Source organism: Protomyctophum bolini (genome assembly GCF_963924005.1).
Source record: "Protomyctophum bolini genome assembly, chromosome: 17".
NCBI lineage: Eukaryota > Metazoa > Chordata > Actinopteri > Myctophiformes > Myctophidae > Protomyctophum > Protomyctophum bolini.
In genome coordinates, this window is record NC_137878.1 from 6,391,109 (window position 1) to 6,417,314 (window position 26,206).

At 44.2% G+C, this 26,206-nt stretch overlaps 1 protein-coding gene across 2 annotated transcripts in view; it reads right to left on the reverse strand.

Annotated features, from left to right (window-relative positions):
• Nucleotides 1–26,206, reverse strand: part of LOC308332402 (dolichyl-diphosphooligosaccharide--protein glycosyltransferase subunit STT3B-like) — a 186,164-nt gene that overhangs the window by 94,465 nt on the left and 65,493 nt on the right. For both annotated transcript variants that reach the window (XR_013965710.1, XM_080788293.1), the window contains exons 2-3: nucleotides 17,624–17,732; nucleotides 1,190–1,477 (exon numbers count right to left, since the gene is read on the reverse strand). Coding sequence is in view for 1 of the 2 variants with exons in the window: in XM_080788293.1 (XP_080644419.1) it covers nucleotides 1,190–1,477; nucleotides 17,624–17,732 (397 nt within the window). In the remaining variant the exon portion in view is untranslated. The remainder of the gene's footprint in view (nucleotides 1–1,189; nucleotides 1,478–17,623; nucleotides 17,733–26,206) is intronic.

The window sequence follows — 26,206 nt, forward strand, 5'->3', positions numbered from 1 at the left end:
GTTTCAAACATTGTTATAATTTAGCTATTGAAAAATTAGCAGATCTACAAGCTCGTAGCGCGCCACCGAGCGGCGCGCCATGAGCTTGTGGGTCTGCCGTTTTTGAAAAATCGTGAAAATGTCGTGAAAATGTCGTGAAAATGTCAAATCTTTGCTTCTGGGGGGGTCCCTGGAACAACATATTTTCAGATGGGGTTCGGAGGCCAATTACATATAATTGTGGAGGTCCTTGACATGAAATATTGAGCACCGCTGATATAGAAACAGGCATTTCAGATTTCGACGTCAGGCCTAATGGGTTAAAGAAGCAGAATGAATTACTAAGTGGAATGAATGAGGGGAACTATAATTCTGGAGGGCCTTGAGTAATGGCTGATTTCACACTTGCTGACAATGGCAGATCTACAAGCTCACAGCGTGTCAACGTTGTGTGAGTGTGAGCTTGTAGATCTGCTATTTTCAGCATCCATGACTTGTGTCTTACTTATACTGGATCTCTTGTCCACTAGTCCCTTCCTAAATGTTTAGTCTAGTTTTTATTTGTTGCCGACATTGTCAATACATTTTAGTCTCATAGTTTTTTGTCATTATAGCCGGTAGTCGACGGACATTTTCGTCGTAGTTTTAGTCGACGAAATCAACACGGTTTCATCACATCATGTACAGTACTAGTGACTGCCTATGCGGTCCGACACCGAGCAACGTTTGGAACGTCAGTTGAATAATGGCCGTCTGTGTTGAAAACACAAATTCACCACTTTTCGGCCATATACTGTCTATGCGCATGGCAATACAGTTTATTGTAAGGAAACACTTGACCGATACCCAATTATTTGCCGGGTCATCATATCTCTGGACCTCGGGACCAATCATGTACCGAACCCAACGTGCCTGGGTACCGGGTATACCCATTACAATAATTCCATTTCGGTGCTCTCTGTCGGTTCCCACAGACACGCGGGTCACACACGCCGTTTATTTATTTTCTACCCTTTTAATAGACGCGCAGGGAACAGAGCTGATCTACAAAGCCCACACCGCTGTGGGCTTGTGGCTCGCAGAGGTGGAGCTATATCTCTCATCGCGCTGTGCAGAGAAGCATTGAAGCAACATCATTATTAAATGGGTTAAGACAACGTTGTGCCGAGTGTGTGTGTGTGTGAGTGTGTGTGTGTGCTCACGCACGTACCCAGAGGTAGTAGGTGAACTGCAGGGCGAAGATGGCGATGCCCTCGTTGTCGAAGGAGCCCGCCACCGAGCGCGAGATGTAGCCGGGCACGATGGCGATGAAGCAGGCGGCCAGCAGCCCGGCGCCCGTGTTCCACAGCTCCTTGGTGAGCAGGTAGGTGGAGATGGAGGTGAGGCCGCTGAAGACGGGCGCCAGGAACACGCAGACGTCGCGGATGTGCACCGTGACATGGAGGAGGTTGAGCACGTAGTGGATGAGCCCCGCCGTCACCATCAGCCCCGGGTAGACCTGTGGATGGAAGACGGAGGAGAGGGAGAGGGGGAGAGAGAGATAGAGAGAGAGAGAGAGAGAGAGAGAGAGAGAGAAGAGAGAGAGAGTCATGAATAGGCTTGGGCAACACACCGATATTGCCGTTTACCCAGGGGGGCAGTCAGACAGATTTTTTGTGAAGCCACTAAGAAAATGAAAGTTCATATAATGGCCTGTTGTGGCGCTATCATTGGGCTCAAAAAAAACCCATAGCCCCATAGAAGTCCATGTATTTGGGCCCAACTTCACCTCGACTGTATTACCTTAATAAACATGCTCATGAATACTTTTCGCTTCCAGTCACTAGTTTAAAGTCTCATTTCTAATGTCATAATACTGTTTTTGGAAAATTATGGTCCCATTTATTTAAAAAATGACCATAAAGTCGCGCATGTTCTGAGGGGCGTGGCCACCGTTACAGTTCATGAACGGGATCCCCCACCCACTCGAGTCAAAATAAAAACCAACGAAGAATAAGGGGGGGAAGTCCCGCCTCGTTGTCTGGGCCAGCCAATGGCCAAACTGGGCTCAAACGGATCTTGAAAGATGGCGACTTACAGTGCAAGGGATTTCAGGCTTCATTTTACATTCATGTTAGACCCGGGGAACGCTTTGTCCATATTTTTTACAGTCTATGCGTTTACCGCAGTATTTGAAATCAATATCGGTAATATCGCGGAGTATATAAATGATACCGAATACCGTCATAATACTATAATATCGTCATGTAAATATGGAAAAACCTTTTTTTTTTTTTTTAAACCCATTCTGACCCGAGATCAGATTCTAAAAAAATGTCTTCTATGTCAGTCGCTCTTCGACTTTTCAAAAATAGCAGACCTATACAAGCTCGTAGCGCGCCACTCGGTGGCGCGCTATATGAGCTTGTAGATCTGCTATTTTTCAATAGCTAAATTATAACATGATGCCAACACCAAAATGGGTTCCCGTTCAGAATGGGTTAATAAACATCCACATTACCGTATGTGTGTGTGTCTGTGTGATGAATTTACGAGTATTCCATTTTAAACAACTATAATTTGCCTAATGACTTAGTGTCCAACTTTAGTGCAGTGACTGGCACTGACGCTGAATTACGGCGACAAAGGCGACAGCAGCATTGTCGGAGACCGCCTCCGCCCAGGAACGCAAACAAAACATGGCGCCGGTGAGAGTAACAAGTCCTAGCATGTTGGTTCGTAAAAATAAAATAAAAACATCTGGAAATACTGCTGTTCGGCAGCATTCCGGGTTCCAGCCAAATGAAACAGGCCGGTAAATCGATAAAACCGATTATCGGGGTATTATTCACGGCATCAATACCGATATAAAAAAATATATATATTGCCCCAGGCCTAGTCATGAATGTTGTCACTGACTGTTGGGTTGGGTCCAGGACATTAACCCATTCTGACCTGAGATCAGATTCTAAAAAATGACTTCTACATCCTGACAGTTTTCTGAAAAAGCTATGTTTCTGTGTCAGTCGTTCTTCGGGTTTTTCAAAAATAGCAGACCTGCAAGCTCATAGCGCGCCACTCGGTGGCGCGCTATGAGCTTGTAGATCTGCTATTTTTCAATAGCTATATTATAACATAATGCTACCACCAAAAGGGGTTCCCTTCCCGCCCAAAATGGGTAAAAAAAAACAAAAAACGAATCACACTCGTGTGAAGTGAGGGCCGCTCTTATCATGCGTCACATTCCGTGCTCAGCCAATCAAATCATCACAAAATGCCATCACTTTTGGCGTCACTTCACTTTTCTGCCCTCACCTATTATCTCCAATACATACTTTGCTCAGCCAACCAAATCATCGCCTATGGGGTGGGGCTATATAGCCAATCACAAGCCGATGTTTGTGTTCACACAATCCCAGAAAGCTGGGCACATAGAGAGGCTATAGCGCCCCTCAAAAAAATGGCGCACGTTTTCAAAGGATCCAATGTAGTTTACTATAGTTACAACAGTTACTAGGCGGTCATCATAAGCTCTTGTGAATACTGTATTATTTGGTTAAATATACCAGAAACCCCCCCACAGGCAGAACACACAAACACTTTCAACTTCACGTCCCTATTTTGGGGAAAACTGCTGATATGCAAGACCACGTGTCACATTGCGAGTCTGCTATATCTCCGCAACTTTTGCAATACATTGCCCCGGTATGAAACAGGGCATCGGTTCATGAAAAAAAGAACAAACTAACAAAAATACAAAAATACAAGGTTTCTGCCCTTTTTCAGTGACAACAAAGAACTGGTTTAGTCTGGCATCACGGTGACCCCCTGCCTGCCTCATGCATAATATATAGACGCAAGAGGACCAGGACTCTTGCATCAGAGCAGCCCTTCAACGAATACCTAAACCCCCTTACTCCTACAGGGAGAGAGAGAGAGAGAGAGAGAGAGAGAGAGAGAGAGAGAGAGAGAGAGAGAGAGAGAGAGAGAGAGAGAGAGAGAGAGAGAGAGAGAGAGAGACAGAGAGAGAGAGAGAGAGAGAGCGAGAGAGCAGGGCTGACTATCATAAAGGAGAAGGAGAACCGACCAAACAGCAAAGCACAGAGAATGAACAAGGAGGCAGGGGAGGTGCGGTATAGTCATGAGTGATAAGAATAGTGCACACAGCTGGAGTGATGGGAAGGTTGGAGGGCAAAAAAACATGCAGTAGTAGTAGGGCGCAAGGGAGAGAGAGAAAGACGGAGAGAGAGAGAGAGAGAGAGAGAGAGAGAGAGAGAGAGAGAGAGAGAGAGAGAGAGAGAGAGAGAGAGAGAGAGAGAGAGAGAGCAAGGCACAAGAGAGACGAAAAACAGCAGCTCCGGGCTGTATACAGGTTCAACTCTATACTGTACTATACCCAGAGTTTGAACTATATAGCGCCATTTAACCCATTCTGACCTGAGATCAGATTCATACGAGGTTTCCACCGGACACACACTGGTCTGATTAACCCCATTCTGACCTGAGATCAGATTCTAAAAATGTCAGCTGTTCTTCGATTTTTCAAAAAATAGCAGACCTACAAGCTCGTAGCGCGCCACTCGGTGGCGCGCTATGAGCTTGTAGGTCTGCTATTTTTCAATAGCTAAAGCATAACATAGTGCTAACACCAAAATGGGTTCCCGTTCAGAATGGGTTAAATTATGCATGGGCAACTTGGCTGGCCCCGGGGGCCCCCCCACCTTCACTTAATGTGGCTTGGATCGGAATACTGGTATAATATCATTGATTTCAGCTGTTATACAATTCCAAACACTTTAATTATATACTTCTAGTCTATATTAGTAGCTTATAGTAACTAATATTAAAATGTTGTCTTTCATGTCTGAGGTGTGCATCAGCCTTTTGCTAAATTGAGAAAATAGCAGATCTACAAGCTCATACGAGCCTGTATAGGTCTGCTATTTTTTAAAAATCGTAAAAATGCGGCACAAATCTTTGAATACATATTCTTTCAGAGCGAACGTTTTTATTTATTTATATTTATTTTGACGTCAGGCCTAATTGGTTCAGGATGGTCGATGCGCTTCGATTGCATCACATTCCAATTCATGGAGGCGAGGGGGGGGGGCGAAGGGTGTGGGGGCGAAGCGGGGCTAGGTCAAGCTAGTGCTGTGTGAATCACCTCTCTCCGACCCAAGAACAGGAGCTCGTTTAATCCGCCTTGGATCAGGAAATGGCCACTTCACCCCTTCTGCAAGCAGATCTAATTTTAATGATGTTTTAGGTCGACAAGAAACACTTTCCTGGGTTATTTCTGTATTTCTATTACTTCAATATATTTTGATGAGAACTATTTTTTTTTATAGAATATTTTACATTGGGTAAAATATACCCAATGTACCCAGTGACCTCCACCGAAGCAAAGAGTTAAAAACTTATATATTCAAAGATTTGAGCCTCATTTTCACGACTTTTCTAAAATAGCAGACCTATACAAGCTCGTAGCGCGCCACTCGGTGGCGCGCTATGAGCTTGTAGATCTGCTATTTTTCAATAGCTAAATTATAACAATGTTTATAAATCACCAAAAGGGGTTCCCTTGCCCAAAATGGCTTAATGCACCTTTCTCTGCCTCCTAAATCAGCCATCATGAGACACTTCTCAGGCCCCTAATTGCGGAAAGGACCGGAATGGACCGGAATGGACCGCAGCCAAATGGAACCCCGGGCTGCAGCTGCCATATAACCACTGCTGAAATTATTATTAGCGGTTTGGGAGCGTTGTCCAACCTGTCTTGTACCCCACCCCCCATCCCCTCCTAAACAGATGCTTTGGGGGTTTCCCATCGCGCTTTTCTCCTACACCGCACATTTTAGTTCCAAGTCGAGGCCTGACACTGTGGGGAGATTCTCCTCCTGGAAATAAAAAAAGGGTGCACTTTATTGGCTCGACTGTGGTTCCATCGTTACGGCTCGTCACATCAGAGTGCACCCAGCTGGCTCCTTATCTGCGAGACTTCAGAGAAAAGAACAATTGTCAGTTGTCGTCTGGGGGACTGGAGGGAGGGAGGGAGGGAGGGAGGGAGGGGGAGAGAGAGAGGCAGTTGAAAAGGAAAAAAAAAAAGTGAAGAGCGGGTTGGGCTGTTATGCAGAAAAGGTGGCCGACCGTTCACATGTGAACGGAGATCTGTTCATTCAGCTTCAAAACGACACCCAACCGGTCTGAACACTGTTGCACAATTAATGAACACGGCGTGCGTCTGCTGAATGGAGAGACGGAGAGAGAGAGAGATAGGCAGAGACAGAGAGAGAGAGAGAGAGAGAGAGAGAGAGAGAGACAGACAGAGAGACAAAGACAGACAGAGACAGAGAGAGACAGAGACAGAGGCAGAGAGAGACAGAGACTGGCATTTGTTTTCATAGACCTGGCGACCGTGTCCCGTGGCCCGTCTGTCAAGTTGTGTGCGTGCGTGGGGGTTGTGGGTGCTTGTGGCGGCGATACAGTAAGTGTTTGTAGTAAAGAAATGCATTGCCGCCGTGCGTGTGGAAGGGATCGGCGACTTTGGTGGCAGTGCAATGACCATTGTTTCCGCGGGTGGTGGTTGTTGAGGCTCGGCAGGATCGGCGCGGCACGAGGAGATCTGGAATCTGGAACGCCGCGGAGGGTATAACGACCGTGACGTCACTGCGTGCCGTTGCGAGGGCAGTGCGTGGGACGGCGTTGCAGTATAGTGAGAGTATATAGGGCGGTCTCGGCATGGCGTATATAGCTGTTGACTTTGGGTCCCTTGTCCGTGTGTTGGGGACAACCTTTCAAATGTATATGTGATAGTATAGCCGATCTAAAAGCTCACAACGAGCTTGTAGATCGGCTATTTATAAGTTGTGTCACTCACCACTGCCGACTGTTACGGTTGTATATTCCCATTTCCATGGCAACAAGGCTAACGTCCGTTGCACGTTCTCGCATCGCAGCGAACGTCTTTTCATGTGGCACCGAGTCCCACGAACAAACGTATATTATTCCCTTTTGTTTCAGCTAGTTGTAAGTTTCTTTCACACTCTCAGCTGCCTGTTAGCCTATAGCAGCTAGCAGACCGCTCGCTCTAGGCTCTAACACTTGACTTGTTGTGGTCCTTCCTTAGCCAATATAGGCGTCTCATTTGTGCCCGATGGAAAATATTAAAATGTTGTGCCTTTTTAAAAACTATATTATAAGACTAGATAGATAGATAGATAGATATCATTAATTTATTTCCGTTTTTAAAAGTTATTAAGCCTATATATAGATAGATGCTATTCATTTATTTCCAGCATTATTTCACCCCGCGGTTTATCCGATATTAATTTATAATCTATTGAATTGACCCTAATCCACCCCTAAAATGTGGTTCACCCGCGGCGACCGCGGCTAAATGCGCCACCCTGGCTGGTCTCTAGTACAGATTGTATACAGTTCGCCCTGCCATTGGCATATTCAGTAGATTGTCAGTGCGTTGTCAGAAACGGAACATCGTCAGTGACGAAGGGGGGGGATTCTATATTCTATTCAGATTCCCGGAATAGACGCTGGGACACTTCTTTTCAGTAGCAGACTTAGTAAGGCTAATGAAACCGGTGATGGAATGGCACATCTGTAGGCTATACAAGATAGCTGGTGAATGGATGAACAAAGGGAGTCTTGACTTGACTCTCTCAATCTCACGGTATAGACGCAAAGGTAACCATGGAAACAGTCTGCCCGGCCATGAACAACTTTGGCTTCCTAAGAACAAACTGAAAAGTCTTTAGTCTTTTCAGTTTTCATGTCACTCGACAAACATTCACGTCTGGGAAGGAAGGGGAGCGGAGGCGTCGTTTTCTCTTTTTCGAAATGTTTTAACCCATTCTGACCTGAGATCAGATTCATACGAGGTTTCCACTGGACAACACACTGGTCTGATTAACCCATTCTGACCTGAGATCAGATTCTAAAATTGTCAGTCGTTCTTCGATTTTTCAAAAATAGCAGACCTACAAGCTCGTAGCGCGCCACTCGGTGGCGCGCTATGAGCTTGTAGATCTGCTATTTTTCAATAGCTAAAGCATAACATAGTGCTAACACCAAAATGGGTTCCCGTTCAGAATGGGTTAATTGACTGTCAACGAACGTGAGCTACGACTTCCGAGACATTTTCTCCATGAATCGTGTATACCTCGCTCGAAGTGCTAATTAATGTATTCTATACTGTAACTGCAGAACTTGCTTCAAATGAAGAGCAATCTATATTCTATTGCTTTTTCTCTCTAGGATTGACAGTATACAGTAGAAGCGTATACGGGAACAACACAGTGCGTTTGCTCAGAGAGGAAAATATAGCACAATGTTGTCTTTGGCAGACCGAAGGCATGGACACAAAACTATGTTTTCACCCCCTGTCAGTCCGTGTGTAACACCCGGAAGTCGAACCTGGATCTCCCGCGTGGAAAGCCCAACATCTTCACCATCAAAACCACGGGCAGCGACATAGATTCAGAGATGATAGCAAGTTTAGTCTGCCCGTAAACAAGTTAGTGAATGGCTGTGTGCATGCGTAAAACATGTCCCGCCTAGCAACAGGTAAAAAAAAAAAGATTATAGTGATCCCGTTCTATATAATTAACCCATTTAGGCGTGACGTCGACATTTAAAACATGTCTTCAAAATCCTGACAGTTTTCTGAAAAACCTTATGTTTCTGTATCAGTGGTTCTCAATATTTCATGTCAAGAACCCCAAAAATTATATGTAATTTGCCTCCGCCCCCCATCTGAAAATATGTTCTTCAAGGGACCCCCCCAGAAGCAAAGATTTGAGTTAAAATGTTCCCTCTGTTAAGTCTGTAATAATATATATTCAAAGATTTGAGGCACCAAAAATAGCAGACCTACAAGCTTGTAGATCTGCTATTTTTCAATAGTTAAAACACCAAAAGGGGTGCCTAAATAAATGCGGCCATGGCCAGTGAATTCATGACAAGTAAACATTAACCCATTCAGGACGGGAACCCCTTTTTTGGTGTTTTAAGAATTATGTTATACTTTAGCTATTGAAAAAAATAGCAGATCTACAAGCTCGTAAAAAATCGTGAAAATGTGGCGAAAATCTTTGAATATATTATTATTTCAGGGCGAACGCTTTAACTTGCTTCTGGGGAGGGGTCCCTGCAGGAACAACATACTATGAGATGGTGGTCGGCGGCCAATTACATAACATTGTCGGGGTCCTTGACATGAAATAGTCTCAGTCCTATAAAATGGGTTAAATAAATGCGGCCAATGGCGGCCAGAGGACAAGTGAGTTGACACTTCCTGCCCCGTCCTGTGTCCTTCAACTACCAACCGAAAGGCACCGCCATCATGGCCCTGCATGAAGATATAATGACATAAACATTACACGATGCGGTGCGTATAGAGACTCGTCCACCTCTCACTGAGCCAGGTGGCTGGCAGGCGCATTATACACAAAGACTTGCCCTGAGACCTTCCCTCGCATAATATCCTGACTCTGGACTTCCCTTTTAACCCATTCTGAACGGGAACCCATTTTGGTGTTATAGCATCATGCTATGCTTTAGCTATTGAAAAATAGCAGATCTACAAGCTCATCGCTACGAGCTTGTAGGTCTGTTTTTTTTGAAAAATTGAAGAACGACTGACATTTTTTAGAATCTGATCTCAGGTCAGAATGGGTTATAATCAGACCAGTGTGTGTCCAGTGGAAACCTCGCATGAATCTGATCTCAGGTCAGAATGGGTTAATGCATGCGTTCATTTGCATGTAATGCGTGGGTGACTGACAACCGCGCGACATACTGCAATCTGCATGGGCCATGGAATGACCCCCCGCCTCCTCCAACCTGCTGATGGAAATGCCCCTGGACCTCTTTGGAGTGGTGGAGGTGACATATACAGTAGCATCTGGTACTGTTGGCATCAGCAGGAGGACAGGAAATATAGGTTATGCATGTAGCGCTTGCCCTATAGCCCCCCCCAACGACCTTACAGGCGTATGCAAAGGCATATATGGCGGTATTATACTGTATGTATGCATCGTTTCATTATATAGATATCCCACTGTTACGTACTTAGCTCATGTATGACTCATAGCTCTCTTCTTGGAAAGCATAAATATATACATAGATGTATCCGTTGTGTATTGAAGTTTGAAACTGTAACACATGGGGGTCCATTTGGTTTCATTTGTACACTCGAGTTAAATTGACACTTCGGACTATAGTCACATTTTTTTGTTTAGATTTAATTCCTCTGTGGGTCACGTTTGCGTGAAATATGCCGACTATGTGAGAGAAATCATCATTGCAAATGCCAGCTTGTGGCCCCGCAGTTATCTCGTGCCGTCAAGCTGACAGTCGATTGATTGGTTGCTGTCGCAAGGTCAAGAAAAACAAGGACGGAATTTTGATTTCATTGCATTGACTTGAGCAGGAGAATTCAAGCAAATACCGCGCTGTCCGAGATCGATTGTGTGTGCGCGAGTGTCGAGGCTAAAGTGTGTGGTGCAATGATTCAACTAGTAAAGCAGAGCAACATGCAACATTATGAAAGAAAAGACCCCCCACATGCAGGGGTCCATGGGGCCCAGCTGGAGAAATAACGACTGACATAGAAACAAAGCTTTTTACAGAAAACTGTCAGAATGTAGAAGACATTTTTTAGAATCTGATCTCAGGTCAAAATGGGCTAAGCAACAGCCCAGCTATACTCCTCTCTGCTGTCCTATACACAGACTCTCTCAGAACCGTTGATGCAATTTTTTTATCTACATAACAGGGGGGGGGGGGGGCGGGTTCACACTGACGAGCTAAATTAAAATGTTGCAGAAAAATGTGATCTTCATTAGTATCGCTCGTCTTTCCCTACAGGCGAATATATCACTAGTCTGGGGGGGGGGGAAAGAATGAGTCTCACATACTAATCAGGGCAGGGATAGGCCGAACTATGGCTATATCACCCACTTAACCCATTCTGAACGGGAACCCATTTTGGTGTTTAGCATCATGTTATGCTTTAGCTATTGAAAAATAGCAGATCTACAAGCTCATAGCGCGCCACCGAGTGGCGCGCTACGAGCTTGTAGGTCTGCTATTTTTTGAAAAATCGAAGAACGACTGACATTTTTAGAATCTGATCTCAGGTCAGAATGGCTTAATCAGACCAGTGTGTGTCCCAGTGGAAACCTCGTATGAATCTGATCTCAGGTCAGAATGGGTTATACATATAAAACCACGCACGAATTGCTCGGGGCGGTCGCTTCCCTTTCATTTGCTCATTCACGCATGTGGGGAAATGTCAGCCGAAGCCGCCGGAGACTCGGAATGGACGAATAATGGTCGCGTGGGGCTTCTGTGAACGTGTGTGTGTGTGTGAAGCACGCGGCATGCAGCGAGCTCGGCAGCCACCCAAATCAAACAAAATTAATTAAACCCACATTTATACTCTCCAGGGTCCAATTACGAGGTTTCAAGGCCGCTATACTCGACTACGAAGTATATATACCAGCCCTGATCCAACGAGTTCCAGCCCCTGAACTATAAGTGTGTGAGTAAGCAGATACTCTGCGTTAGTGCAACATGGGGCCCAAACACTGATACTTTCATCAATTGGTGGTACAGTATATACCACGTCACCTAAGGTGACCGTACAATATAGACAACCTACATAAGGCCAGGCAAATGTCATTATGCTTTAACCCATTCTGACCTGAGATCTGATTCATACGAGGTTTCCACTGGACACACACTGGTCTGATTAACCCATTCTGACCTGAGATCAGATTCTAAAAATGTCAGTCGTTCTTTCGATTTTTCAAAAATAGCAGACCTACAAGCTCGTAGCGCGCCACTCGGTGGCGCGCTATGAGCTTGTAGATCTGCTATTTTTCAATAGCTAAAGCATAACATGATGCTAACACAAAAATGGGTTCCCGGTCAGAATGGGTTAAGTAGCATGTGGCATGTCAAACAGGTCATGTTTCCACGATACTGAATCCATTCCAAGCATTATAGTTTTGCATGAAAAACACGTCTTGGGCTAAAAAGAAACGGCCATAGCCGTCATCACATAATGTGATGCGGTCAGCACATTTGGGCACAATTGGGCAAGTGGCTATGGCCCGAATGTAGGACAAGGAGTGTTTTTTTGTGCAAAACCAATGCTTGGAATGGATTCAGAATCATGAAAAGCCCTTAGTTTCACATGCTACGTATATTACAATTATTTTACTTACTTTTATTAGGGTTGAAGGTCAAAAGGTTAATTTTTTTTTTTAATTGCACAGAGTCGAGACATTTTTAATTTGTGTGAATTTCAGCCTCTGTGGGGGGTATTTATATGCAAATATCATGACCAATGGCATTGCAATGGCATTGCAATGAACATCACCGATTACGTTTAGGTGAAAAAAGAACAGAAATAAAAAAATATAATTAATAATTAATTAAAATAAAATTGTTGCTATAAAGCAACGCTGGGTCTTAGAGGGTTAAAGCATAATAAAATTTGCCTGATATAGGTTGTCTATGGTGTGCTCACACATATATATATAAGTATATATAACTGGCGATAACTGGCATCATACCAAAATATAAACGAGAGACAATGTAAATCTGGCTCGACCCCTGGACTATATCCCATATCACAGCTGCAGCTCGTCAGTCAATTATCAGCGGACTGTGATTGCCTAATTAATGACAGGCGTGACAAGGTCCATGGGCTCCAAATTCCTTGGGTCCCTTTGTGGCGCAGAGCCACGATGCTAATACAAACACCAGGTCGCTGGAGGAGGTCGCTCGATCGCCGCGGTGCTATAATCTGCTCACCGCTGTAACGATAACGGTACGTGATATAACGTCCCTGAGAGCCAACGTATGGCTGCCTGACTCCACTGCTCAATCAGAGCCGACCTCAAATCAGGACAGCAGGACCAGAGGGAGAGAGACAGAGAGAGAGAGAGAGAGAGAGAGACCTGACCTGAGATCAGATTCTAAAAATGTCTGTTTGAAAATGACAAGTTTTCTGAAAAAGCCATGTTTCTGTGTCAGTCGTTCTTCGACTTTTCCAAAAATAGCAGACCTACAAGCTCGTAGCGCGCCACTCTATGAGCTTGTAGATCTGCTATTTTTAAATAGCTAAAGCATAACGTAATGCTAACACCAAAACGTGTTCCCGGCCTGGGTTAAACGGGGGGACAGAGGAGTGAGAGGAGAGCTAAAAGCAAAAACCAATAATGATTATTAAAAAGGGAAACGGACAGCGTCCGAGAAAATGGCAGCGCACCATTAGGGAGACGATGACGGAGAGTTGGAGAAAGGGAGAGACGCCAGAGAGAGTGAGTGGCCTTCCAGCTAGAGTCCATTCAGCAACGGGGGCCATTTCTAGTCTCACGTTAAGCAGCAAAGAGTTCGCGATTTAGGATTGCCGTTGTCCAGACGCATCGCCATTACAAAAATGATCCAAGTAACACATCTGTGCGATGATCAGTGACCGTGAGGGTGGGTGTATAGCCTCATCCTGACAGTTTTCTGAAAAAGCTATGTTTCTATGTCAGTCGTTCTTCGATTTTTCAAAAATAGCAGACCTACAAGCTCGTAGCGCGCCACTCGGTGGCGCGCTACGAGCTTGTATAGATCTGCTATTTTTCAATAGCTAAAGCATAGCATAATGCTAACACCAAAAGGGGTTCCCGCGCCCCAGGATGGGTTAAAGGAGAATTCCATGCTAGAACGCTTTCTTATCTTTCTCACCTTTCTTTGTAGTTGTTACGTCCCCACCAAAGAGGTCCAGGTGTTTTTTTGTGCAAAAACTCCTTATTGGCTATTTTCCCTACCATAAGACCTAAATGAATTGCATTGCATTGAATGGGAATTGAATGGGGCTATGGGGTGTTATGCTAGTTTGCTTATTTCCATCGAAAGAAGTAATAAAGTGTGCCGCTTGGGATATTAATTACATTATGAAGAGAGGATATATACAAAGAAATTATAATTTTGAGCGATGGAAATAAGCAAATTAGCACAACACCCCATAGCCCCATTCAATTCCCATTCAATTCAATGAAATTCATTTAGGGCTTATGGTAGGGGAAATAGCCAATAAGGAGCTTTTGCACAAAATAACACCTGGACCTCTTTGGTGGGGACGTAACAACTACAAAGAAAGGTAAGAAAGCCTTTTAGTATGGAATTCTCCTTTAAGGCGGTATCGGCGGAAGTGTCGGGCCGGGAAACATCCGCCAGGTGTATATTTCCCCCGCCAGATACAATATTTCTTTTGACCAATCACAAGACTCGTTTCATTCATGGATAATGTAAACTGATTTTGTGAAGCATCAATGTAATTTCCTTGAGCTGTACTGTACCCACTGGCACTAGTACCACTGGTTGTACTTGAGCCCTCCTCCGGTGGTACTCAGAGGAGTTGCCCCGAAAAAATTAAAAAAAGACAAAAGTGAAATGAATAAATTTATATTACTATACAGGTAGTTCTTCCGACCAAGCAATTGGTTGAAATAGGCTCTCCAGCCGTGCTCAAATGAGCATGACAGCACACCTAGCCGATTTAAGAACGGATTAATCACATTAGAAATGTCATCAGCTGTGCTGATTAGTGATTAGACAAGAGTTTTGTCAGAGCAGCAGGATTATTGGCTTAGGAATAGAACAAAAAGGACATGTATTACGCTCCTGTATTTTAACATCAGTTATTATGGTGGTACTTGGAGAGACAAATATTTTCTGAGGTGGTACTTCAGTATAAAAACGGTTGGGAACCAATGGTCTACACAGCGTAGGTCTTGCCCAGCGTGGTGTGTCAGGGTTGAGTCTCATTATTTCATAGAGGAAAAAATGACTGGCTACTCTAAATTTCATAAAAAATAAATAAGAAAGAAATGAGGGGGTGCTACACATGTTGCAATGAAGTGCAGTTATTTTCTCATAACAAATGGTTTCATTCACGTTATCCATTATCCCAGTCACACGGCCAAACATTAAACCCATGTGTGCACCTTGCAAATTATATAGCCGTGAACAAATCCTACAGTTCATGTGAACTGTGTATTGTCTCACATGTGTTATTATGAGACTAGACAATTACATGGAGGATATAGAGTTGACAATAAATAACTATGTATTATGACATGAGTATAGTTGATGATGTACCAAACATGCGTGCATTACACTCTACCTCTACCCCACCAGCTTGTTTCCACTGTACTATAGGTGAACCTATTCCCTTTCCACTCCATTTTATTTGTTTTAAATTCTACGTTTAGCCACACTAGCAGCAGGGCTCTATATGGAGCCATCCTTTCGTCCGTCCATTTTTTTGTTTTGTCCCAAAGTTATCTGGACGGATATGGGTTGTCGTGGAACTTGCCGTGCACAATCACGCTTTGCCAGAGGATGAACGCCACTGGAGTATTGCCACGCTTAGGCCAAAATGTCGACTTTTTACATGAGAACAGTGTAATTTACTCTTCTCTTCGCTTACAAAATGCTTGGATCATCACAGAAGGAAACCCACAGAGGTAAAATCCTCGGTAATAAACCACAGCACTTGGCCCAACAAAGCGTTTGTGACTCACACGCTCCATCTTCCTGGTGGCTGCAGACATAAGGCTGAGGGGCGTAAGGAAGGAAGGCAGGCAGGGGGAAACAATCGGGAGATAAATGACCCTCCGTCGGCAGGTGGTAATTCTTTACACTTTTCACAGCAGTTGGTAAAAAGTAGAGCTGTCCCCGACTAAGGATTCGTATAGTCGAAATTAATATGAATAAATGTGCTGTTAGTCGACTGATATTCGACTGAGCACCCCCACCCAATCTTTTTTTTTGTTTTTTGGTGAACATCGACTGAGAGGCTTGTCATTAGCCAGATTGAGCACAGCAGGTGAGATTGAGATTCTGGAGTCTATCAGGCCAGCGCACATTGCCACACAGGCAGACACACTCCACACCACATGCACATTGGAGATTGATTAAAAACAGTCAGAAAGCGATCGATTAGTTGACTATTCGAGGTCAGCCCTAGTAAAAAAGGCAGGGCTGCCTGTGACAGCCACAGGCACAGGCAGCCCTGCCCCAGCCCCTTCCAGATAAAACCAGCTTGTACCCCATTCACTGTCCCAGGAAAGAGGGACCCATGCTGTCTGTGGGAATACTGGACTGAAAACTCACACTCCTCCCGGACTTTTCACCAGTGAGGGGGGATAACTTTGTAATTTGCTATTGGCTGTTTGTATTCTTTTTTTGGAAAAATATAAAAAGATACTCCTATATGATTGTACTTATATTGACCCTATAAACAATTTAGTATTACTTAGTACTAGCCCTTACCCGTTGTGAGACGCAGTAATACATTCATTATTAATCATTAATGTGTCAAATCGAAAAAAGGGCTTCGTGAAGACCTCCATATGATTATGGTAAATTATGTGTGAAAAGTGGGAGTGATTTGGTGCAGGCAGTGTGGAGCTATGACAGTGTTTCTGACACACACATACACACAGACAGACTGACACACACACACAGACAGACACACACACAGACAGACATTAGCTGAATTATATTATGATATGTAAGGTTTTGCCCACTCAAATGGTACCTCGTCAGATAATCCCCCACATATCCTACAACAACTTCTGTGAACAGACTTCACTGTATAGTAGCTTTTCAGAAATTATAATTTGTACTTAGGCTGCCTGCTGTCATGAAAGTTTACAGTTAGAGAAATTCACTGTCCAGCCTCTCCCACCCCTCACTGGGGAAGATTCTGGGAGGAAAACAGAAACGGGGTGAGTTGTCTTGTTACCGTCTGTGGTTGGGGTGGGGGTGTGGGGGGGGGGGGGGGGGAGAGAAGCACTAAAGCACCTCACCTGGAGCCCTAGACCACAGGAAGACACAGTACAGTGTCAAAGTTCCGAAAACCTCCAAGGGGGGTATTCGAAAGTGTATAGAATACCTGTGTGATCGACAACATGACACTTTCAACCCATTCTGAAACGGGAACCCATTTTGGTATTAGCATCATGTTATGCTTTCGCTATTTTTGAAAAATCAAAGAACGACTGACATTTTAGAATCTGATCTCAGGTCAGAATTTGGTTAATCAGACCAGTGTGTGTCCAGTGGAAACCTCGTATGAATCTGATCTCAGGTCAGAATGGGTTAATAGCCTAGGATCAGTAAAAAATGCCTGGACATCTGGGGCACCACGTGACGGCTAAATGCTTAGAATTATGGGCAAATATATACTCTCTGACCCACTTGTGACTCCCCACACGTGTAGAATGGCTATATATATATATAATAAACGGTGTTTCTTGCCTCATGCTTTATACGATGTGCTTTGAGCCGCATGCCGCTCTGCCAGCCCCCTCAGCGGTATAGTGATTGTTACAATGCCTCCACACACTCCCCCACTTATCCCGTCACACTTTCTAAAACAATTTCCAGAGTGCAGAGAGGCAGAGCTCATGTAAAACGCAGGGCCTCATGGCCGCGCATGCATATACAGTAGGAAAAACAGCAGCATCTCTGCATCGTTACAGATCCGTTTCCTAGCACCGGTCTAAAAAAAGGACACGAAGCATACTGTGTAGCAATAGCATGCAGGGGGGAGTCGAGCGCAAAAAAAAAGCCTCACCGTTCCCCCGACAATCCTGCCCAGCGGGTACCACGCTCTCTCGTCGAACCAATTAAGGAACTCGTAGAAGCCATTGGTGGTGAGATGATGCGTCGATCTGTAGTTGAACCTGAAAAGGGGAAAAGAACAAAACAAAAAAGGGGTCTGGTTAAAGTACAAAAGGAAAAAAAAGACAAAATGCATGCATGATAGAAAAGCTATACGGTTCTCCCTATAACCTTATTCACAGGGCCTTTGATAAAAATACCCATGCGTGAAAGAGAAAGCAAGTTTGTCAGCAGGTCTTTTTTACGTCCATATCACCTCAATGTTGTTGCTGTTGTTGCCGAGACAAATAACTAACTTTGGAAGAAATAACTAACTTTGGAAGAAGTCAGTTGACCCTTTTAGCTCCACACTTTAGGCAATAGTGCTCACTGGTCAACCACAGATGCTGAGCGTTGTAAAAAACTCCTATTGCATGTCGCCCCTTTGTGCACACATGCCTGCCAGCCAGCTCAGCATGCATTTCAAGAAATAAAGAATGCCAAGACCTCCCCCACACACTGTAAGCCTCCCATTTCACAAAGAATGCTAACCTGCTGTCCAACTGCCAAACGTTTGGCAAGTGTTAAAAGTCACAAAAAAGAAACGGAACATTTCTCTGGTGTGTTGGTATAGAGGAGGGTGACGGGTTGCTTGGTGGAAGGGGGGCAAAAATAACAAAATACAAATAATGAACAGGGATCTCTTGCGAACTCGACTCGACTCACATTACATGCTATACTGTGAGCCCCGCCGAGGTTGGATCGCTGTCAAGCTAGCCGGCTGCTGACGGAGTCGACGCCGCGGAGAAGACGGGTGCTGCCAAGGGGGAGAGCCGAGTGAAAGCGAAAGCTGAACGCTCAGTACATTTTCAACCGGAGGGCTTCTCTCTGCCACGCTTGGCTCATTAAAGGCATGGCTGCTTTCACGGTGCGTTGAGTGGATCCAACGGGAAGTAACTAAGTGCATTTACTTAACCCATTTTGACCTGAGATCAGATTCTAAAAAGTGTCTTCTATACATCCTGACAGTTTTCTGAACAAGCCTATGTTTCTGTGTGTCAGTCGTTCTTCGATCTTTCAAAAAAAGCAGACCTGCAAGATCATAGCGCGCCACTCGGTGGCACGCTATGAGCTTGTAGATCTGCTATTTTCCAATGGCTAAAGCATAACATAATGCTAACACCAAAAGGGGTTCCCGGCTCCCGCCCCAAAATGGTTACTGTATTTATACAATTGTTGCTTGCTTCAGCCCTATATATATATATATATATATATTTTTTTTTTTTTTTGGCTATTTGAAAATAGCAGATCTACAAACTCGCAATGTGCCCTGATGTGACAGATTGTGAGCTTGCAGATCTGCAATTTAAACAAGTATTTGTACACATTATGCATAGTGAGTACTTTCTATGTTTGGTATACTTATAATATAAGTACATTTTGATGCCAACACTTTTGTACTTTTTGAATTCCGTACTGTGTGGTGCTATTTTTGAAAAATCGAAGAACGACCGACATAGAAAACACGGCCTTTTCAGAAAACTGTCAGGACGGAGAAGACATTTTTAGAATCTGATCTCAGGTCAAAACGGGTTGAGTAAAAACATCCGTCAGAGTACTTTTTTCCGCCACTTGCGTACCTAAAGGCCGAGACACAGAAAACCCACCGTGAGGTGGAGGAGGAGGAGGAGGAGGGGGGCTGCCTCCTCCAAAAGGACAATTATACCTGTTCCAGCTGACACTAATGGAGAGGCATAGCACTGGGAGATAACCTTATCCCTCCACAGCTAATCAGCTCTAATGCACAGCAGCTGGGGGGGGGGGGGGGGGGGCCTTCGGAATCATATCCCATCAAATATGTATATTAAAAAAAAAAACCTACTTGAAGCCGACCTCCATCCAAGGTCAGAATACAGTGTGTGTGGGGGGGGGGGTCGCTCCTGTGTGACTGTAGGCTAATAGGTGACTCAACTATTGTCTTTTAAAAAAAACACAAGAGTGGACATAAGCCCAAAATAGCGTCGTCGTCTGGGTAGTATAAAAAAAAAAGCTTAGCCCGAAGCAGGATGTCAACAGCCAATATGTCAGTTTGTTATAACTCCCCCTTCACATTCAGTAGATATGTTGTAGCCGGATTTAATCGTATGAGGTCTAGTAGGACTATAGTAAATAAATATTAAAAATGAAATCGCTATGGCATTGTGTAAAATAATACATATTTAGCCCCATGTTCGAATGCCCCCGCCCCTCCCTGTCAAAAATAGCTAAAATCCCTACAATGAAAGAAAGCAGCAAATGCAGGTTTGCATAAGGCCTCCTGGTGGCGCTATAAGAGGCCAATGTGAAAAGGGTGCAATTTCTTCTTACGCCTTGGATGGCAATTGGATGATTTGAGGCATTTTGTTTCAAAGATGTGTTTTGCTAAAAGTCCACCTGTTGGTGGCGCTATAACTGGCCAATGTGAAAAGGGTGTGGGATATATTCCTCAGCCTAGTAGGAAAGTCTGTGAAAGATTTCACGTAAATTACACGCTGCTTTCATGATTTGAGGCTTTTTTGTTCAAAACGGGGCCAATCCTGCAATGTTAGGCCAATTAATGTTATAGCCAATTAGGATGGCTATAACATTCGGCCTGGTGCATAAATGAACAAAAACAAAAACCTAAGTTGTCCTTTACCCCATTTTGGGCGCGAACCCCTTTTTGGTGTATCATGTCGTGCTTTAGCTATTGAAAAATAGCAGATCTACAAGCTCATAGCGCTACGAGCTTGTATAGGTCTGCTATTTTTGACTATCACTTAGAAGACTTTTTTTTTTTTTTTTTTTTGACGTCACACCTAAATGGGTTAACTTAAAATGTGACTCAGTGTGGAGAGAATCAGTGAATCCACAGATGACGTCGGGGGGGAGGGGGAGGGGGGGTGTACTGTATGCCCAAAATGTACGCGTGAGAAATCAAGAGAGGAGATCAAGAGACAGCAGCACAGCCTTGTGACAGAGTGTTTGTGCACACATGGGGGGGGGGGAAAGCGAGCAGGACAGCTTCTCATTCCCGGCTGGCATGAGGGCGGAGGGGGGGTAACTCATTAATCATCGCCAGGTGCTTTGCTATATACCTCCCTTCACATCCAAAAACCTTAACCCATTCTGACCTGAGCTCAGATTCTAAAAAAAATGTCTTCCACATCCTGAGAGTTGTCCATTCTGACCTGAGATCCGATTCTAAAAAAATGTCTTCTACATCCTGACAGTTTTCTGAAAAAGCCATGTTTCCATATTCGTATTTGGTATATATATAGAGATCCGGCTTTCCTCCATTTCATCCACTTTCTAAGCGTTTTTCCTCCCGTTATTTTTAACCGATATATTAATTCCAATGACATTTCACTATAGGGGGGGGGCGATATGGACAAATACCGGTTAAAGCCAAACAAATATGGTTAAAGCCAAGCCCAACCCAGCCCCATGTGGCATATACAGTATTACCAATATGTGCTGCTGTGCACATGCTGGAATTATGCTTTGTCTCCAAATCATGTTTTTTGCTTCAAAGGGAGAGGGCACAGACACCCTGCTGGGATTTGCTATTTATTCAGTCTGCTAAGGTTTTTTTGCCGGATAGTTGAAAGGAATATCACAGGTCATATCTTGGCAAGACAAAATGATAAGTCCGTTCACAATTCACATCATGTTATTTCTCCAAGAACCTAAATTAAGGGAAGAAGATTTCAGGAGACCATGGCAAGAAAGAAGATGTAGAAGCTCGTTCCACACACAAGTAGGGTCTCTCTTAGGCAATTGGTATTACTGTTGTTGGTATTGGTTATTGGTGTGCGTGCGTGCGTGCGTGCGTGCGTGCGTGCATCATTTCATAATATTCGAATTCAAGTCACATATTATGTGAAAATAAAAACTGGGTTTCACTCTCCAACTTTATGTCACAATCCATCCTTCCCCTAGACAGGATTGTAAACACAAGCCAAGAAGGAAACCATTCAAAAAGGACACCTTTGCTGATTGCTGGTGCAGCCAGTTAACACAGCAACCGCATCATGGGCCATGGCATACTATACTACTGCTCAAATGCTTGTTCTGTCTCACCTGTGCCACCACCCTGAACTGTCTTACCAGTGTTGATTTGGTCGACTAATACTATGACAAAAAAATGTCCGTCGACTACCTTTTTTCACTGCAGAAAACTAAATGAAAACTAAGCTATGATAGCTAAAACTAAATACTGTATGTTGACAATTTTGTCAACTAAAAACTAGACTTAAATTTTAGGAACTTAGGAAGGGACTATAGTGGACAAGACTGTGAGTCATTTTACACTTGGTCGCATGCTGAAAATAGATCTACAGGCTCACAACGGGCGCTATATGATGCGTTGTGAGCTTGTAACTCGGCTATTTTCAGGGAGTGTAAAAAACAGTCATTACGATGGCATCAAGGCCCTCCAAAATACATCTGTGTCGACTAAATCGACTGTAGATTTAGTTGACAAAAAATCGTATGAGGGTTTGTGTGAACACAAATATCGAATGCCATTGACAATGAATGGCCAGCTTTGAGTGTTGTGATTGGCCGGAATGAGATGATGTATGATGATGTATAATGATGATAAGAGCGCCACTCACTTCACACGGGTGTGTGATTTTTAAATAAGTACAATAATCCCAATTAGAAAAAAAACATTTGATGCAGTCATTTCCGTTCTTTTTTTTTTAGGTATTAAAAATGTGTGTGTGTGTGTGTGTGTGTGTGTGTGTGTGTGTGTGTGTGTGTGTGTGTGTGTGCGTGCGTGTGCGTGTGTGTGTGTGCGCACACTATATTTTAGCTACCGTTATTTCCCCAGGAAAAAAACAGTTGAGCTGCTGTGTCTGTCTTCGTTGTGACTTATTCATAATTCATTGATTGAAAAATCCATTTCGAGCCAACCAGGCAGTCACACAGTGTGCCCACATGCTTGTATACAATATCTCTAACCCCACCTGCACGTGCGTGCGTACACACACACACACACACACACACACACACACAGCAGTCCACAGACAATGTTGGTCACCATCCCATATATGGACACGACGACCACCACACAACGGAGACAAAAGTTATACCCGACGGCAAAGAGCTGCCTCCTCTCTCTGCATAATAACAATATAACATGGCTATAGCTGTAAGTGTAGAGACTAGTCAGTGTTCAACTTTTCCCCTAGGCGTCGTCAAGTCTCTCGCAAAAGACTTTGCCAATCAACCGTCCTCCACCTCACCCCCTCCAGAACAACTCAGCAAACTTCTGTCAACCCCTTCTAGCCTAATCCCTCCAGCAAAACGTCTTTCATTCTGAGTCGTTCCTGCCAGCCCAGAGAAACCTCTTATTCCCATGGACAACTTGACTGCTGGCCAGCCAAAGGAAAACCTTTTTCATTATAATCCAAGCCTAAATCCCAGGCTCCAGAGTGCGGCTCTGATGCAGCCAGGTGTGAGAGTTCTCATTCACATGTCTTGTACTGCAAATGGAACTTGCCTCGGTCTCTCTAGGCAGCTGTCAAAGGCAGCGTGCAGGACACAAATGACGCTCTTACTACAAAAAGCACTTAAGGAATGCTTTAAAAAATTAAATAAATAAAAAGAAGAGGCCTGCAGCTGCCTTACTAAAATAAATAAATGGCATTTTTTTCCCCAATGATCTCATCATGGATATCTGAGAGGAGTGCTGCAGGGACGCGCCGGATAATGTAGCCCTGGCAAGCACATAATAGACATTTAATACATAACTGGTCGCACACACACACACACACACACACACACACACACACACACACACACACACACACACACACACACACACACACACACACTTTTTCTTTTTATTTTCATTTTCCCCTTCACATACACCATGTGATTAATAGGTCAAACCACCCAGACACCGAAGGCTGACCCTCTTACAGAAGAAGGCTATAGATAATAGACTCCTGCAGAGCCACACTGGGGGGGGAGAAACACAACAAGGAAATACAAGGATAAAGGATTAACAGTGGAGCCGAAATGCCGTAAACAAACCGCAGTCCTTGTGCACACCGAGCGCAGACGAGGTGACAGCAATGCGCGGTGTGAGGAGCGCGCTGACCTTTGGCGCTCCGCTATAGTCACAACACATCAATGTCGCCGAGGCCACTGTGGTGGGCTATGCTGTTAAAAAAAGTATAACTTTAGAAATATTTAACAGCATTTATATACACCCCGATGATTCCCTCTCAGTCAAAGTTGTCAAGGTCGTATACAAACGTATACAAATAAGAAGAAAAAAAAAAAACAGGATCCACAGAAATTGGTCTCGTATGTGATTAAGAAAAGCAAACACAGGGGTTTCAGGTTCATGGCCTATAGTATGGCCTCCCATGTGGCTGTTTACTTGAAAACTCTACACTATAGTGTTCGGTTTCAATAAATCGAGATATACTGTATATATACTCCAGACGATATGTGTGAATCGATACAGAGGTACAGTAGACGTATATTACGTATACTCCAGACGATATGTGAATCGATACAGAGGTACAGTAGACGTATATTACGTATACTCCAGACGATATGTGAATCGATACAGAGGCTAATATATTGATTCTGTGGGCGAGTTTTGACATACTGTATATACAGTACACATGGTAGATGCAATGCACAATAGAGCCACGAGTTGGCTTTAATATTAATGCAACGATATATGTGGGCCTGAAAGTGTTTTATTGCATATTGCTCAATACTCACTTATTTCTCTACCACGTAGTACAGTACGTACTGTATATTATACAGTATATGTACCCCTCAGCTATGGGACGCCATTTGCTATAAGTATACGTATATATGCCAAGGCCCCTGCAGTGAAGCTCTCCAACGTTGAGGCGCCCGGTCGGCCCTAGTGGTTAAGAGTGGGGACTGCAGGCGGACCCCGTGGAGTTATGACGAGGAAACCCCCATTGTTTTTCAATAGCTAAAAGCATAACGTAATGCTAACACCAAAACGGCCGCCCAAAATGGGTTGAATAATACGGTACAAGAAAACCGGTTCCAAAGAGCAGATAGAAACCGTAACGTACCGTCTGACTCCAGGGTAAGTAACGATACGTTCATGTGAATTATCTCCCTATAGTGTGTGGAAACTGTAAATCTCATATGCTGTATAGTCTATCTCACACCGAGCGCTAGAATACAGTCCTTCGAGAACAAGTGCTTACAGAAGGACGCTATACACATATCATAATAAAGAACACCTGGACAAGCGATACTACGTTAGACAGATAGTCACCGCCCCATGCTGGAGAACAGGAGCCACTACTGTGTAACAATCGGCCTTTTGTTTAGAAAGGAAAATCATTAACTAAAGGAAAAAGGCGGGATCGGCAGGTTTTTAGCTTAATGAAACTCACATATTCAATAACTAAATCAATCAATCGGACATACAACACACTTGCTTCTGACCGTATACCAAAATAATAAACACGCAGAACAAATCAACACTCAATTCCTCAATCCCCCTTCAACCCAACAAAGTCCCAACGTCAGTTGTAAACAACAAACACAAACAAGTTCGTCACGCGAGGCAGGCGCTCTGAATCAACGGTCCCGCGACCGTCCTCCTCTCAGTACGCTCCCACAGTATAGTTCGTCAGATCCACATGAAACGCAAGTTAGGGATGCCCCAAACTATAATCCACCGGTAATCCAACAGAACCCGGATTTCTCTCACCCGCGATGCTCCCCGTTGACCGGCAGTTCATGCATGAACCCAGCGCAGACGACACAGTCTCCCCAGCATTCCAACACGGCCGCTTACTCCGCGTTTGGCTGAGCCCGACAGTCTGTAGATTGTAGTTTAGGCTGCAGGTTTACCAGTAGTTAGTCGATGTGACTTTCCCACTAACCACCGACCCTGGCACCTATGAGATCTCCTTCTCACCCCCGTTCACACTAGTACACAGGTCTCTCGTCTTCCTGCACCACACCCTCTATTTGTCAAGTGGCGTGTGGCAATCACTGTCATGCTAATCAGGCCCATTACCTCCCACATGAATTGGAAGTGCATATATCACAGGGTTTTGCATGTATTCATATCACACGTATACAAACACACACATTGGAAAAAGCAGATAATAATATAATGTGCATTTTGTCACAACTGTATACTCTTAGCCTGGAACTCACCTATGCTTTTCATGGCATAGGCAGAAACTCATGAGACTAATTACTTAGAGGGACAGAGAGAGAGAGAGAGAGAGGAGTGTGTGCGTGTATGTACATGTGTGTCAATTTAACAAAGGTGCAGACGATCAGAAATCAGCAGAGAGTGAGCAATGTTTGCGCTACTCTATGCCGAATTGAAGTGGACTCAGACCCAGACTTTTTTTTTACTCCCTGGAAATAAAAACGTATGGGTTTCCGAGGCTACTATACTCTCAACAGTGAAGTGTCGCAAAACTGGCCTGGTATTGGTCATGTCACAAGGCATATACCTCGCTGGTCAAAGACCGTCCTACGGGGGGGGGACAGTGGGAGGGGA